The sequence below is a fragment of the Giardia intestinalis genome, chromosome 5 (assembly GCF_000002435.2).
Source record: "Giardia intestinalis strain WB C6 chromosome 5, whole genome shotgun sequence".
NCBI classification, from domain to species: domain Eukaryota; phylum Fornicata; order Diplomonadida; family Hexamitidae; genus Giardia; species Giardia duodenalis.
This window is the reverse complement of record NC_051860.1, coordinates 3,062,000-3,077,894: the sequence shown is the minus strand read 5'-3', so window position 1 is coordinate 3,077,894 and position 15,895 is coordinate 3,062,000. Positions and strand designations below refer to the sequence as shown.

Genomic DNA, 15,895 nt, shown 5'->3' with positions numbered 1-15,895 from the left:
TTCAACTGGCCCGAGCGATTGAAAAAAAAGTTGCCAGAAGGTGCTCTAGGTGTAGAGAGATATGTCCGACGAGTCTCACGAGTCCGAAGACTATAGCTTTGTTAACACTGAAGACGACGTGGATGAATCGTCCGAGACTGACGATGATCCAATGGAGGATCTTTTTGGAGACAACGCCCTAGAAAACTATTTTGCTTCTAAGAACTTTAAGGAAAGTGTCGTCAAGCGCCATAAGGTAAGGAGCAAGGCAGGAGGCGAGACCTCACGGAAGAAAGGCAAGATTTTACAGAAGCTAAGCGCCCTAGATGAGTTCCAGGTTAGTAACATCGGCCGAAGGTTTTCCTCGATGTTCATCAATGAGACACAGCTTGTACAGCATCTCTTTCTGGAAATATGCCGCCATCTTCCAAACCATGTGGACCAGGACAGTCTGCTTCACGAGATCACCGTGGCCGTTCTCTATGATATCTTTGTGCCCTCTGCTTTTGAGGCGTCTTTTCTAGACCGCTCTGTCCTAGGTGAGACGCAACCGTATGTCCTAGCGATTAAGCCTTTTGCCCAGTTTGTGGCGAAGTTCGTGGACAGCTGTACTGATTTTCGCGCTATACCAACCATCTCCTTAACCAGAGTCGTGCCTCGTGACATTGCAGCTGTAGCAGAGCAGATGAACCATGTCTTTCACATTTCCTCTGCTTCTTTCATTCGAATTTTGACTACTCTGAAAGGCACAACGCGACACCTAGAGGAGCTCTTGCATATAATAATTGAAATTGAAAATACTAGGACTCTGAATGCAGATCTGCAGAACATGGACTTGTTTGCTAAGCTTAAGTTAGATATCCAGGATGTTATAGAAGATATCGGGACTCTTGCCGTGAATTCTGAGCAGATCATACTCAGTGCATCTTCGGAGTATCCCTCAGATAGTCATCTTTCCTCAGGCACGTGTGCTGATGTTGCCATCATGCTTGCCAAGAGCCTTCAGGTAGAACAGAAGATGGAGACAATCACATCTAAATACGAGGTATTTTTGGCTGCTGACATGATCTATCTCGGCACAGATAGTGGGAATCACCTACTGGACCGCTCCTATGGAGAACGTCAAGACATCGCTATTAACGACACACTGAAGCGCGCACAGAAGGACATATGTGCTGAGGTAGAAGAGATCCTTAATTACAACGTTCGCCTCCTCCATTCGATCAAATTTGTCTTCTTTGCTATCGAGAAGTTTACCAAGGGGGTAAGCGCAGCCGTTGTTGCTACTGAAGCGAACATGTATAGTTCAGCAATGACGGACCTTGTAGGGTCGGTTGTGCTTGCTACCGACACCCCTACGATGTTCAGTGACATGTATAGGCCATCCTCAAACGGAGGGATTAATAAGCACGCGCTAATCCCCAAGGACTACGAAGTAACACATAAGCGTGAGCTGGTGGGCTTTGCATTTGATCTGACTGTCTATCGAATTCAACAGGCTGCCGCGTCTTTCTTGGTGACGAAGTTGCACAATGTATGTGTTATACATGAACGACTGTGTAGAAGTACCTCTTCTGATGTCTCCATTCGCGAGCATATTGGGCCCATGCTATTAGATAATACTTCTTTCAAAGACGCTACAATCAGGGACCTACTATCTGCTACGCTCAACACGCTTGATGAACTGGACGTCCACGGCCTTAAGACCGCGTCACTCTACAAGAAGGCTGCTGACTACATGGGTCACCTCTTCATTCCAGAAACACTGGAGGAGTGGGTAAAGAACAGCACAGACATTCTGGCTGCAGATCACATCGGAAGATGCATTAGGAAACTAGCTGGTATATGTGCCAGCTTCAAACTTCAAATACAGCAGGATGCGCCCATTGATTTTGCATCCATGGATACCCTACTTGCTGATAGTCATGACATGATTGAATACATAGGATTGCTCACCTATCGTTCGATCTCTGAACGTATCCGTGTTCTCAACTATGTCGTTTCAACCTTCTTGGCACCGTTTTCTTTTAATAAATGCTCTCTGCCAATATCAGAGACAGCATCCGCTCTTTTTCACGAGTTTCTAGGAAAGACTCTCCCTAATACTTCTACTTCTACCGTTGCCGCGTCTTCGTCTGTCAATGACCTAGTATATAATATCGTGCTTGCTTCAGCAGCCACAGAGCACAACACCTATCCAGTACCGTTTTTCATCTACTACTTTGGCTCCATCTCAGTGGATACTTTGCTGGCCAAGTATATTGACACCATGACTGACGAGCTATTTGCTCGTACTCTCATGGAGTTCTACCAAATTAAGGATAGAGAAGTCACCTTCTATACGGATCTCTCTCCAGACGAGCAAGCAAGTATGATAGATGATGAAAACTACGTCCCGCCAGGACTGGAGAGCTGTTTAGGTTATACAGAAAGCCCAGAACTGTTTAGAAAGCGGCTTCTGGATAAAATCCAAATTATCTATGCGCAGAAGGCGGCCGAGATGCCCATCTCCAAGATCTATACTATCTATAAAAGAGCAATAGAAGGGGAGCAGCCCGAAGAATTTCCGCACTTATATAAACTGGTCACTCACAGATCCAGATACTATTCGCAAGACGATGAATACCTTGGTGTTACCCCAGAAGAGATGAAGTTTAAATTCTTCGAAAACGTTAAGGTGTATTTGCAAAGTTATCTGGAGTCAAATCCGATCGTAGAATACATGACAATGATGTTCTTGCTCAAGTTCGGGGCTATCTCAGTCGAGTTGCCGGCAGATGTCTCTCAGCGCAGAAATGTCCCAAGTCAAGGGCTTGTGTCAGAATTTACGGAGGATCCAGTTGCATACAAGTCTCTATTTAGCGAAGCATCCTATGTAGTTAATGTAGATGATATATTCTCCAGTGTGTGCTACATCCATGAAGCACCTCTGTATTTATTCAGCAAGTACTACGCACAGGGATTCAATCGCGTTGCATTTATATATATTAACGAGATCTATGAGTGCTCCAAGCGTGCTTCGTCTCACGAGGGTATTCCTGCCTCAAACAAAGTGACTCCGAGGATAGAGTTTTCAATAGCTAAGACGAAGCATCCTCTAGTTGTGTGCCCTAAGGTTCTCGACGTGTGCAAGTTTGGGGAGCTAAAAGAGGCCGTTTCAGCCTTTATTTTTCCATATGGGTGCTTCTTTGACCATCTAGACCGGTTGCATGACTTCTCATCATTTGATAGCCTTCTGGAATTGACACAACGTAGACTGGAAGAACGGAGTGGTCATCAGATCAGTGATCTGCACGAGATTGTCGCCGACAATTTCCAATGCTGGTACGATAACTGTAATACATTTTTAGACGATATTGTGTCAAAGATTCTTTTCCGAGCCCAGGAGAATCTCATAAAGGTCCTACATAGTCATGCAATAGAGGCTCTAGAAACGCAGGCGCTTCACTCGTTGAGCATCCGCTTTTCCACCCCAGAATATAATCCTCTCCGCTTGCAAAAGCCAACCATGAGCCAAACAGATAAGGAGCGACGTGAAAAGCCAAACCTGGTTCCGCTTTATAATGAAAATAAAACTCCGTTTGACATCGACTCTACACGCAACAAATCTCCGAGTTTTGTAGGAGCGTGCAAACACTTCCGAATTATGATATGCATACCCCATAGGATTGTTTCTGTGAACAAGTCAAAGATATCTAGAGACGACAAGCACCTGGGTTTATCCGTAGCAGGAGTTGGACACGACTGCACCACCTTTGTCGTGTTAGACCGCTACGGCCGGTACGTATCCCACTTGATTCTTTCACAGTATCATGAGCAGCTCCCCAACCCTCTGCGCACTGAAAAAGCGTGCGAGCAGGTCCGGAACGAGTACAGAGCGCTTGTCAGATCCTTGGATCCCATCTTCGCCTCCCTTGTCAGCTGTCCCCGTGAAAAGCTCTTCAAGGTTCTGGAGCCTGCATTGCAGGTCTACTCTTCTCGCCAATCAGAGTTTCAACGCATCCTGGACGAAGCTAGGCTTCACGACTACATTATTTCTTCCGGCGTTTGTGCGGTTGGGGTCTTATCCCGCGGGTTTACTAGTGACTCAACGTATCGAAACTTGGAGGCCACACTTCAGTATCTCAACCTTCCACTACCAAAATACATTGAGGCAAGTCTTTTAAGAAAAGAGGCGAACGATGCCTCCGGATCCAATTTTCAAGTAGATCAGTGGAGAAACGTGGAGTTCCCATGTTTAGAGAAGGCTTTGATCAGTGGAAATCCGCTCTTCATAGATGATCTCTTCTTTAAGAGACAGCCATTAGCTTACAACATAACAAGAATCAATCTCCTACGCATCCCTGCTGATGTCCCAATGTCGTTATATAGTAAGAAGTTCCGTATGATGCATGATCCCAGTTTCATACTTAGAGGTACGCACAGAGAAGAAGGGGCTCGACTTAGCTTTCAAAGGCAAAGAGACATAATGCTGAATGTTATTAGCAGCATGCTTAAGACGTCTACAAATCTCATCATAAGTAGCAGCCCCTTCCATTGGAATCTCTATCCCGTCTCGCAGGCACATGATCGGATTCGCCTCTGTAGACAGAAGCTTTCTCTCACCACTGGTAACGTTAAAATGTATAGTGTTGCCACTAGACTTGCGCTTGATGGTTTGCAGTTGGATGAGACCGGGGCACGTTTGCAAAAAGATGCGCTTCCACCAGAGCTTTTTAGGGGTCAGTATCTCCCTGGATTGTATGTGCACCCCAAGGTAGACTACCGGGCAATAGAGGATCATTACCACGGCGAGAGCGTTGTCCTTGGCATCTGGGCAGGACGCTATTTGTTGGACCCGCTCGCTGCTTATGCATGCCTTGCAAATGGGGGTGGGTCGATAGAAGACTTGGTAGCAGCCCCCCTGATTAATTTTATGACCGACTTTGCTCCCTTAACCAATCTTGAGAGCAGTGATAAGGTCCGCACGATCAACGTCTCATCTGATTTCCATGCGAGGTTTAAGCTCTGCTTTTCATTCATAGCCCACTATGCACTCTCACTAGCCATCTACAGACGCCGTCCAGACATCAACTTGCCGTTTATATCTCCTCACTATACCCATCTGATAGCCTTTCTCCCGTGGCTTTCTGCACGGAAGCTTCTCAGAGTGTACAAGAGAGTTTTCATATCTCGTCGCCACGATAATTTTCTAGCTTTAAGCAGTGATATCGAGAAGTATGCCAGCGGGCTTGAAAAAGCGCAAGAGTTGCAGGCTTATATTGACAAATTAACAGACCTACATAAAGCCGATCTTCCTAGCGACGACTCCACCAAAGACTCCCTCATGAAGACCATACAATCATTGGAGGATTACTTTAATGGGGATCTCCTCAAGATGATTCGCCAGTCATATCTGGCTATTCTGGCAGCTACGTCGTGTAATATTCACGGAGAGCGGATAACCGTCGAATCTTCTAGCAAGCGGAGAGGTGTACGTGAAATGGACACAGAACTCTCTGCAGGGAAGAAAGCTAACGATGAGCATAGACTAGGGATGGTTTTCAAAAATAAGGCGTTTCTAGCTAACATAATTGCAGAGCTAATTCTAGAGGATTTTGTCATTACATATTGCGTTTCCACTAAGGAGTTTCAAGATGACGCGTTTAATCGTTTCAAAAGCATAGAGGACGATACCCCGTTTACATATCAGGAGGCCGTTCAAAATATCGAGCACGTTGCCAAAGGCTTAGTCGGGCTGGCAAGGTCGAGTTGCACGGTCGCGGATATCTGCAATATACAGCTCATAAATCCAGAACTCGCTCTTTACAAGAAGTATGTGGATAAACATGAGAGTAGCCTGCCTTCAGGGTTGACCAGTTCTGTACACCTTGAGGATATAGGATTGGTTAAGGATCCATTTGAAAGGCCGCCTTCTGCAGACGCTACTCGGTATCTTATAGCAAATGTCTACTTCACTAAGCTGACACGGATTTACATGAAGAAGAGCTTAATAGATTTCTTTACCAATCCAAAGTACACCCCCACGAATGTCATGAAAAGAGTCTGCAAATACATCGAGTTGGTTAACGTCGCGTTGGCCCACGGGTGTTCGATCACACATGACGTGATATTGAGCTACCCGGGTGGAGCATACTCTGCTGCCTACACTGCTGAGAATCCTAATATTGTAACTACACTGCTTCTACGTTGGATTGGGCCACGAATTAAAGATTTTTCATTTAACAGGTACCGACACGCTATCGATCGTACTATGCTGATACAAAATTCGTTGGAGTTGTACTACACCCAGCTTTATCATAGTGTCTCCATCAATGCATTTTCTAATAGTGTGCAGGATGAGGAGGATGGCTACACAAATGAAAGCTTGACGGAAAGGACCCAGCCGCAGACTCTGTACTCAGATGCCATCTTCTGGCCTGAAAACCTTACTAACTACCTGAGCAGTTTGGAGCTGAAGGAATTTATGGGGCTCACCTATCATGACATGGTGTCTCTATCTGGTAAAGAGACCCAACTAGTTGCTAGTCTTTTCCTCAAGTTTTGCTTGTTTAAAGGTTCCAAAAAGCTTGATGATTTTCTACACAACTTGACCCTCAAGATGGGTTTGTATCAGACAGACTATTGTGCCGCTAGGAACCTTGCACTAATATTAACAAGCCTGCTGTTTAAGGCATCATGTAGTAGTTTGATTGCTGACCCTTTATTTAACAGAGGCACTGATTTAAGATCTGCGCTGGACGGTCTTCGTAACGAGTTGCATAATAAGGCTGAAGAAAATCATCGCCAATTTTTCAGCTCGATCAATCAGCTTGCCTTGGAAGAGGCTCCAAACTGGCTAGGAAGAATACAGCCAAGCATAGCAGAGGGCGTGCCACTAAAGGATCTAAATCCTCAACCGTCTAGGCTTCTATTTGCCAAAGAGCTTTACAGGTATTTATCTATAAAGCAGAGTGGGGACAACAAAGCGCTGCAACTGTATCTTGAGGAGCTCGATGACTATAAAAAGATCTGTACTCTCTACAAAGGAATGGACCGAGAACTAGACAAACTTGGTGACGAAGAGCCTGTTGAAAACCTATTGCTGGCTTTTTACAAGGGATTTAAAGAGACGTATGTGTCTAGCATTGGCGACGACTACGTGGAGCACTCCTCTGTCGCAGGAGGGTCGGCATCCGTTCTTCAGCAGGAGCTGGTAAAGTACTTGGTTGGGCGGCTCAATCGAACTGCAAGAAGCAGTTCCGGTGATGAGCTTGGTAGCGGGAAGAAGGACTTCACAGAGGGGTTCATTTTCCTATGCTCCCAACTTATGACAATAGATCCTCTTTTGCGGGATCTTCTGTGCTCTGCCGAGAATATTCGGCCCGTTCTCTCCCAAGTACTGGATGTCATTACCCAAGCAACGCGCTATCACCAGCTCCGTTATCCCACAATGGAGCTTATCGATGCGGGACGGCCGTTCATTGAGTACAGCAAGGAGATAATCTTCATATCTTTATCTGGGGAATCCAACCCTGCAGTTTTTTCGCGGTATAGGGCATTCAAGGTGTTCTGTCCTGCAGCTCAGTGGATTACCAACTCTGTGATGAAGCGGGTGCGCGTGAGCCGTTACGAAGGTCTTACAGGCCAGGTTTCCTTGCTGTCTGATCTTTCCACACTGGAAACTGAGGGTGCCATCGAAACAGAGTTTGATGCTTACCTTTTTGGCATAGATCTTCATCAAAATGTCCTTTCCCTTGTGGTCACGCTCTCCCGTGACGAAGACGCAGCGTTTGACAGGCAGGTCAAGGTAGTGGACTGTCTTCCTCAGCTTCACATGAATAAGCTACAGCTTCGTCTTCTGGATGCAATTTTGAGTACAGAACAATGCTATAGGTACAGCAAGCTAAGCACCTCTATAACCAATACGTACTTTAATAGAATCGACAAGATGCCAAAGAAATTCGCCTCATTTTTGGAGAAACCCGTCTCCATCAGCGAGGCACTAATGCATCTCCTCAGAGCACTGTCAGACGTAGGCATATCTGATCCTGGCGAAACGAGGCAAACCCAGTGTAGAACGTTCACTAGGCTTGCTCTGTACACTCTTCTATCCGGGTCGTCCGGGACCATTATTGGGAGCTTGTATCGGGACCTTTTGAACAAGGCCCTGCAGACGCAGCTGAATGAGCTATTTGGCGACAGAGGCTTTTTCAGTAACGCGTTTAGGATTGATGAGCTATTCGCTAACTATCTGAGTTACTTCTTGAACAATATCGGCACTATCGAGGACCGACATCCGCAGCTCCGGACTGAGCTGGCATCTATTTTGGCAGAGTACAGTGACATTTCTGACCCACTAGAAAGGGCTGACCAAGTGTTCTTAGACAGGCTAACGGTGGAGACACACATGCCTCTTGTCTTTCTCTGCAGGGAGGCCCACTGGAACTACTTCACTTACATTCCTGTCCTTCTTTTTATTGGCTCCCAGCGATACGCAGACCATCTTCACCGACAGCAGCAGGACCTCCGCCCAAGCATCGTTCGCAGAGAGATCAGCGACCCTTATTTCAGGAATATCTTTGGGAGCAAGATATATGAGTATCTGAACGCTCAACGAGAGGTGGACGAGCGACCATTCATTTTTGTACCGCACAGAAACGGGCCCAACAAGCTGCGCTTAGTGATGTGTGTCCCCGAGGCTCAGCAGACCACAAGGTCGCTAATGTACTTCACTATTCAGGAGGATGAGCGCTACAAACCTCTCCTTCCAAACGGGCAACGCAACTCTCTGGCAGTGAGCAAGAAACTGGTGATCAGGCAGCTGGTCTTACCCGACGAGGCCCTTTCCTTTCCCAACGAGCGTGTTTTTGACTCTTTGGAGAGCATCATACGAGACTTTGTCCGACCGATTAATAACTTTCTGCGCTCCATCGCGCGAAGCAGCTACTTTGTGAGCGGAAAAGACGAGGAGGGCGAGCCTGCAAAGGAGCAAGCCAAACAGACGCTTCTTCAATCATCAAAACCTGGCTACCGCGTCTTTATTGAGAAACTGAGCAACCATTCCTATACCGTCCTCTTCAAGCTCCTCCCAACTGGCCCTGTCCGAGAGCTCCGCCTTTATATTGTTGTCGATGGAGTCGTCATTCGCTACCGTAGAAGTTACTACTACACTGAGTGTCATGAATGGGCAGATTTCATTGAATGGTTCAACAAAAATGCCGCTTTACTCAGATGAGACCGTCTGGTTGTAGAGAATGAAACTTGTCACTAGGGCTGCCAGTGCAAGCATGCTTGTGAATGCCAGGGAAGCCACTGTCGCGTAGAAGAACCTGGTGCGCACATCCGGGTGCACAGTAGGGCTAGCACTTAATATAGGGCCGACTAGCCAGAGCACTGGAGGGAGTAGACAGCCCATGACAAACAGTATCGTGCAGAGCGGCATGCCAGGCTGAAGGGCATACTCATTCTTCTTCACAGGCTCAACACTTGGGCTCAGGTGGATAAGAGAACCGGTGTTTGGCCATGGAGACGCCTGCTCCTGGAACGGTATCTCGCCTGGAGACGCGTACGGCTCCATACTATAGATTTGCGTTCTTCTCGTCGACTCGGATGCCTCTTTAGCATAGAGGAGAGCCGTCCCCTCGTCGTTGACCATTTTTGTTCGGATAGTAAACAGCGGTAGATAGGAATTCACTCTAAAGAAGCGAGTTAGTCATGTCTGTGGATAGCAACGACGTGCTGTCAGGATCGGAAACAGTCCGCACATACTTTCGGCCAGAATAGGACTTTCCACGTCGTCCTTTCTGAGCTGCCTGACCCTTCTTGCCGCGGACCAGGAACCACCAGACACAGAACCCGATGACTCCGCCTAGCACAAGAAGCACTGCTATGACAGAGCCCGCTATGACGCCGGCCGACGACTTGACGGAGGAGAATTCGCTACAGTGGACCATCTCCGGTTGCGAAAGGGATCCGACTGCAAAAACGACGCACTCCTTGCAATTCCTCACACCAACCAGCCCGTTGTCTGCGGTGGTGTTGCTACAATTCCGGCACTCACCGTAGTTGTTCAGATCATCGGCCATGAACTGAGCGAAATATCCTTTCGCGCAGGATGTGCACCGACCGCCAGCGCCGTTACACGTCTTGCATGGGCTGGCGCACTCCATGCACCGTCCATTGGAAGTGTCTGGATAGTACCCAGCCTTGCACTCTGTGCAACCGCTTGCCATGCACTTAGTGCATCCTTCCATCAGACCATCGCATGACACGCATGCGTGCTCGACGTCGCTCCCGGCCTTATAGTACCCGTCGGCACACTTCAGGCAGTTGCCCCCGAGAACCACGGAACACACTTGGCTCCCAGGAAGACGACTGCTACTATAACATCCGCCTTCGTAAAGGAAGTAGTTTCCCAAGCACCTGGTGCACCTGCCTGCCACGACGCTCTCGCAGGCGTCGCCGGCCCGGGAGGTCTTCGCATGGCAGGTACCCTCGAGAGGGAAGCTGGTCTGTCCACGACAGACGGAGCAATACCTGCTTCCCGCAATCACCGAGCCACACGTCGCGCATCCGTCCTCATTCTCCTTGCACTCGTCAATGCAATTTGCGGGACCGACCCCTGTGCTATGGACCTTCCCCGGCATGCAACTCAAGCAATGGCTCTCCTCTGGTCCTGAGCAGGTCCGACAATCATCGTCGCACTCCCTGCAGCGCCCTCCGTTGGAATAATAGCCATCCTCGCAAACGGCGCATGAAGACTCCCCGTTGCAGGTAACGCAGTTATCCATGAGGCATCGGCGGCACTCCTGCTCGGATGTGCTGTAGTAGAACCCGTCATTGCATAGGCAGCGATATTCGATGATGTCGGAGTCGAAGATGCATTTTCCTGGGGTCCCACAATTCTTGCTTCCGCAGGAGTCCTTGACGCACCTGCCGTTGTACTCGTCGTTACTAGTGTACTTCTTATATCCGGAGGCACACGACTCACAGTACTTCCCAGAGCTTCCCTCGACACACAAACAAACGTTGCTGACAGAATTGCACACTCCGTTATTCGTGCACACTGTTGCCGAGTACTGAGGATTAACGCAGTCGGTTGGCTGGCAGAGAAGTTCGTCCGTAAGCGACGCGTCGCTATTGCATTGGCACATCCCAGATGACATATCACATAGACCATTTCCTCCGCAAAGAGATGCTCGAGGATTGTATTGCGGGAAACAGGCGCGTGGAACGCAGCCATTCATGTAGAGTATAGTTGTACCATTGCACTTACAGCTATATGTCGAGCCACTTGCATCCGCCTCGCAGGTGCCGTTGTTGTCGCAGACGGTCACCCCGTCTCGGGAGCAGGACCTAGGCTGGCATGTTCCGTCTGACGCTAGGATGTACTCATCATTGCAGAAACACGAGTACTGCGTGTAAAGAAGGTTTGCACGGCACACGCCGCGACCTCCACAAACGACCCCGTTCTGGATACAATTGCTATGCACGCACCCGTTCTGGCCAGCGAATTTAACGAACGGCGGTGTGCAAGAGCATTCACCTCCTGTATTGCAGCTGTTGTCAGCACCGTCACAAACCACTGGCTGAGAATGCTCGGGATCGTTGAAGCAAGTGCTGAGGTAGCACAGACCGTCCCTGGCTGTAACGTAGTCGTCAGTACACCTACAGGCGGCTATCTGCGTGCGAGGATTTATTGCGCAGGTTCCGTGCCCATTGCAGACCTCGTTCGTTGCACTGTTGGAGATGCAGCGCGGGGAGACACAAAGGTACGGCTTGACCAAAACCATCCCAGAGACGCACGTGCATATATTGTTTGTGTTATCACACGTGCCAAATTGAGAGCCACCGCACTCTACAGTGGAGTCGCCGTCCGTACAGCTGGAGACCTTACAAATTCCATTGTTAGAGTAGTGGCCTGTCTTGCAAGAGCACTCATAGGTCGAAGTCTTAGACGAGTACACACAGGAGGGATTATTGGCAACAGTGGACCCGCCGCAGTCATCGTCTTGAGTCGACCGGCCGCAGTTATTTTTGACGCAGTTTGCGTTGGCTGCGATGGCGGTGAGAGTGTTAGGAGCAGGATACTCTTTATAACCAGTAGCACAAACCGTACAGTTTCCTGTTGGATCATTAGTTGATGCAGATGGATCGTCTGCATATCCTTCATAACAGGAACACCTATCTTTCCTGCACAAGCCATGACCATTACATATGGATGTAACAACTCCGTTATCCTTCACCATGCAAGCTTGGGCGACACAATAGTGAAGTCCAAGCTCATCGGTGTCGACAGTTTCATAGTTGGCATTACAAACGCAGGTGAACTCGGCCAGGCTCTTAAGCTTGCATTCGCCATGGCCCCCACACTCTGCCGGGTGTCTGCGGTTATCTGTGCACTGATTAGGGACGCAGTATTTCTCGGCTAGGAAAAAGCCGTAGGAGCAAGAGCAGGTGAATCCCGAACCCGTCCCCACGCACTCGCCGAAGTTGCCCAGCTTTCCACAAACGTAGTACTTGCTCAGGGAATCGATTTGGAAGTAGCAGCTCTCGCTGACGCATTTTCCATCTATAGCTTTGAAACCAGTAGTACAGCCAGTACAGTAGTACTCAGTGAACATGCCCATTGTACTCTCAGAACACGTTCCTACCCCGCTGCAAACGGAAATCTGACCATTCATATTCTGCGAGAGGCAATTGTTGCTGACGCACTGGGTGGGGGTGATAAGGAAGAATCCGTCACTACATGAACAGCGATACTGCCCGCCGGAGCCTACGCAAGACCCCCCAGTAGTTCCTCCACACACTGTGGCGCTACTGTCTGTGCCATTGACGCAGCTCTGCGGGGCGCAAGTCCAGACTGTGTTACCGTTATATTTCATCTGAGCAGCTGTGTAGCCGCTCGTGGGGCACTTGCAAGAGTACACATTAGAGCCTGATTCCTTTTCGCACGTTCCCACGCCGCCACAGACGGCCATCATCCCGTCTGGATTCGGCGCATAGCACATCTTCGGCACACATGTGTTGTTCACGGCCTCGAATGCCTGGCTGCATAGGCACGTAGCCACGGCTCTGGATATACCACAAACTGCGGCCAGGTCTCCGCCACAGTATACTCCATTGTCGATGCACCCTGTATTGACGCAAATTTTGGCCAGTTCTGGATGCTCAGAAGTTGGTGGCAAAAGCTCATAATCGGGATTGCATGAGCATTCGCCGGTGGACTCCCCAGTGATGTTACAAACGCCGGCCCCAGGCCTTCCGCAATTCAGAGTTATCTCACCCCAAGTATCTCCAAACTCATACTCAATATTCGTAATGCATGGTTCGACGGAGCAAAATGGACCGTAGGCAGTCCCCTTCGTGCAGAAGCAGGTGGACATATTGGTACGGGAGTTGAACAGACAGTAGCCGTTTCCAGAACAGATGGAGTCGGGGGTTACCTGAAAGTCGTTGTGATAATCCACAGATGTGCACTTCTTATGCACACACGTCTGCCCATATCTCACGAAGTCGGCATTGCACTCACAATAGGACTTCGAAGGATCAGCCTCGTCAACGATGCACGTGCCCCCTGCAACCACGCTATCACCACCGCAGAGTTGGATGTATGAGGCGCCATCGGTAGGATTTTGCCAGAGATAGACACAAGAATTCGGATAGCAGCCCCCGCTCACGTAAGTATAGTGATCGACATCCATGCACTTGCAGCCCCAGTCGCCGTCTCCCCAGTGTGTGCAGGTTCCACGGCCGCCGCATATGATTGGCGTCTGCTCATCTTTCCACCCAGAAACACACGCTCTTGGAATGCACTTATTCTTGTAGAACACGGCGTTGGCGCTGCAGGCGCAAGTGTGAGTTGTTCCAGTAAGATCCAGTATGCAATCGCCCAGCCCGGAGCAATAGTCGTTAATGTCTGAAGACCCGGAAGTAGCCCCATCGTTAAGACACTCGTCGTGCATACAGCTGTAGTGTATCACGCCATTGATCGTCCTGCTAACCCAGTTGTACTCTCCATTGCACGTACAGTTGTAACCGTTGGTTTCGGTAGTGCTACAGCTAACCATCCTGATCTCAAGAGGAGCTGTTTTGCCCTGTAGAAGCCCGCACATGAAATTTTGGCGAACGTAATGCTGTCCCGGTGTCGTACAGGCGACGGGATAGATGGAGGAAGAATTATAGGCCTGCTGGTACTGATTCGGATCGTTCGAGGTGCATATGAACATGTCTTCGTCCTCTATCTTGTAGCTCTCACACGTACCCAAGGGACTGTTATTCTCCTGTAAAGGATTCGTGCATAGCTTAGTAGGCTGATCGATATAAGTAGGATCAGACGGCTGATTAGGATCGACAGGAGGATCAGGATCCTTCAACTCATACCCATCATTATAACAATCACGAGGCGTGCAAGTTGGTAGTTGAGGAGGAGCACCCGTAGGTTGTGATTCTGGTGGGGAAGCTGTTGGCGTGAAGGATGTTGATGGGTTGCATTGGTCACAAGTTTCGCCAGTGTATAGAGTACCACACACGCAGATCCAATGCTCGGGGTTTGTGGCATTAAGCTTTTCGTTGGCAGGAAGGTCCCACGGGTCCTTCAGGGAGGCCGTTCCGCGCCCATTGCAAACACCATTCTCGTTAATTAGTTTATCAGGAACACAGCCGCCATATGATTGATACTGAAAACCGTTGATGCACACGCAGACCCGCGTTTGCTCGTTACACGCACCAGCCCCGGAGCAAAGCATCTTTGTGTTGGGGTCATGGCACTCCGGTATCCCGCAGTAGTGCTTCATCTCATCAACAGTGTCAAATTCCGACTCACATTCGCAGAAGCTATGAACTAAAAGACTATGACACACCCCGTGGTCATTACACGATGTGTTGCCATAAATACAATCATTAGGAACGCAAACACCGTCTATGTTCGTTGCCTCGTTAGGAGAACAAGTCTTGCAAAAGTTTCCAACAGTGTAATGCGGGCATTGACACTTGTACGTCTTCGTCTCACCGCTAATCTGGAATACATAACATCCACCAACGCCACCGCATGGAGGCTCGCCACTATTCTCGATGCACTGGCTAGAAACACAGCCATAGCCGTCCATGAATGTAGTGTCGGACGGGCATCTACAGGACCACTCACCTTGGGCACTTTCTACGCACGCCGTCTTGAAGGAGTCGTCGTAGCCGCAGACATGATGTCCGTTACTGTATTCAAAAATACACGATGATGCTACACATGTCTTGTTCACGAGAGAGTATCCAAACCCGCACATGCAAGTATAGGAGAGTTTCCCATCGACAGGGTAGCTGCCACAGTGTCCGTGACCGCCGCAGGGTAGCTCCTCATCTTCAGTAAAGCATTCCAGGGAAACACACTCTGTCACCCCGTTTGTAGTCACGGGCTTAGACGTTCTGCGATTACATGCCTCACAATGGTCGCCCAAGTGGAGATCGTTACAGTCGCAGAGATAGTCATCGCCTGTTTCCCCACCTGGAAGAGACCTACAGCTGCCGTTGCCGCTGCAAATGAGATCCGGACTCTCTGGATTAATGCATGAGGAGGAGACGCACGTCCCTGCGATGTTAACGAATCCATCTCTGCACGAACACGACCATGAGTCTGTGTCCTCGGTGTAGAGGCACTCGCCGCTGCCCCCGCAAACGCTCACACCATCAAGGACGCAAGCGGGGCTGACACACCGATCATTGATGAGCATGAATGACCGGTCGCAGAAGTTACATGCGCGGCCGAAGGACCCGCGAGGACAGTCGCAGATAAAGCCGGAGCTGAGAAGCGTCTCGAACCTCGTGCAGACGCCTCCGTGCTGGCACTCGTACTCGCCGTCTGGGTTCTGTGTAGGATCTATGCATCCCGGAGAGGACGCAGAGCTAAACAGGACCGCCAACGCCGCAAAAAGCATGGCCAGTT

At 49.2% G+C, this 15,895-nt stretch overlaps 3 protein-coding genes across 3 annotated transcripts; 1 reads left to right on the top strand and 2 right to left on the bottom strand.

Annotated features, from left to right (window-relative positions):
* Positions 1-61: 61 nt before the first annotated feature.
* GL50803_0016317 (uncharacterized protein) lies at positions 62-9,196 on the top strand (the record flags this gene model as incomplete). Its single annotated transcript, XM_001707372.1, has 1 exon — positions 62-9,196. One exon carries the CDS (start codon positions 62-64, stop codon positions 9,194-9,196), a length of 9,135 nt encoding a protein of 3,044 aa, XP_001707424.1.
* On the bottom strand, positions 9,185-9,616 carry GL50803_0027652 (uncharacterized protein; the record flags this gene model as incomplete). Its single annotated transcript, XM_001707374.1, has 1 exon — positions 9,185-9,616. The coding sequence occupies one exon, from the start codon at positions 9,614-9,616 to the stop codon at positions 9,185-9,187; it is 432 nt and encodes a 143-aa protein (XP_001707426.1).
* A 40-nt stretch (positions 9,617-9,656) lies between these two features.
* Positions 9,657-15,887, bottom strand: GL50803_0016318 (High cysteine membrane protein Group 1; the record flags this gene model as incomplete). The annotated part of the gene is made up of 1 exon (XM_001707375.1): positions 9,657-15,887. One exon carries the CDS (start codon positions 15,885-15,887, stop codon positions 9,657-9,659), a length of 6,231 nt encoding a protein of 2,076 aa, XP_001707427.1.
* Between the last annotated feature and the right edge of the window lie 8 nt (positions 15,888-15,895).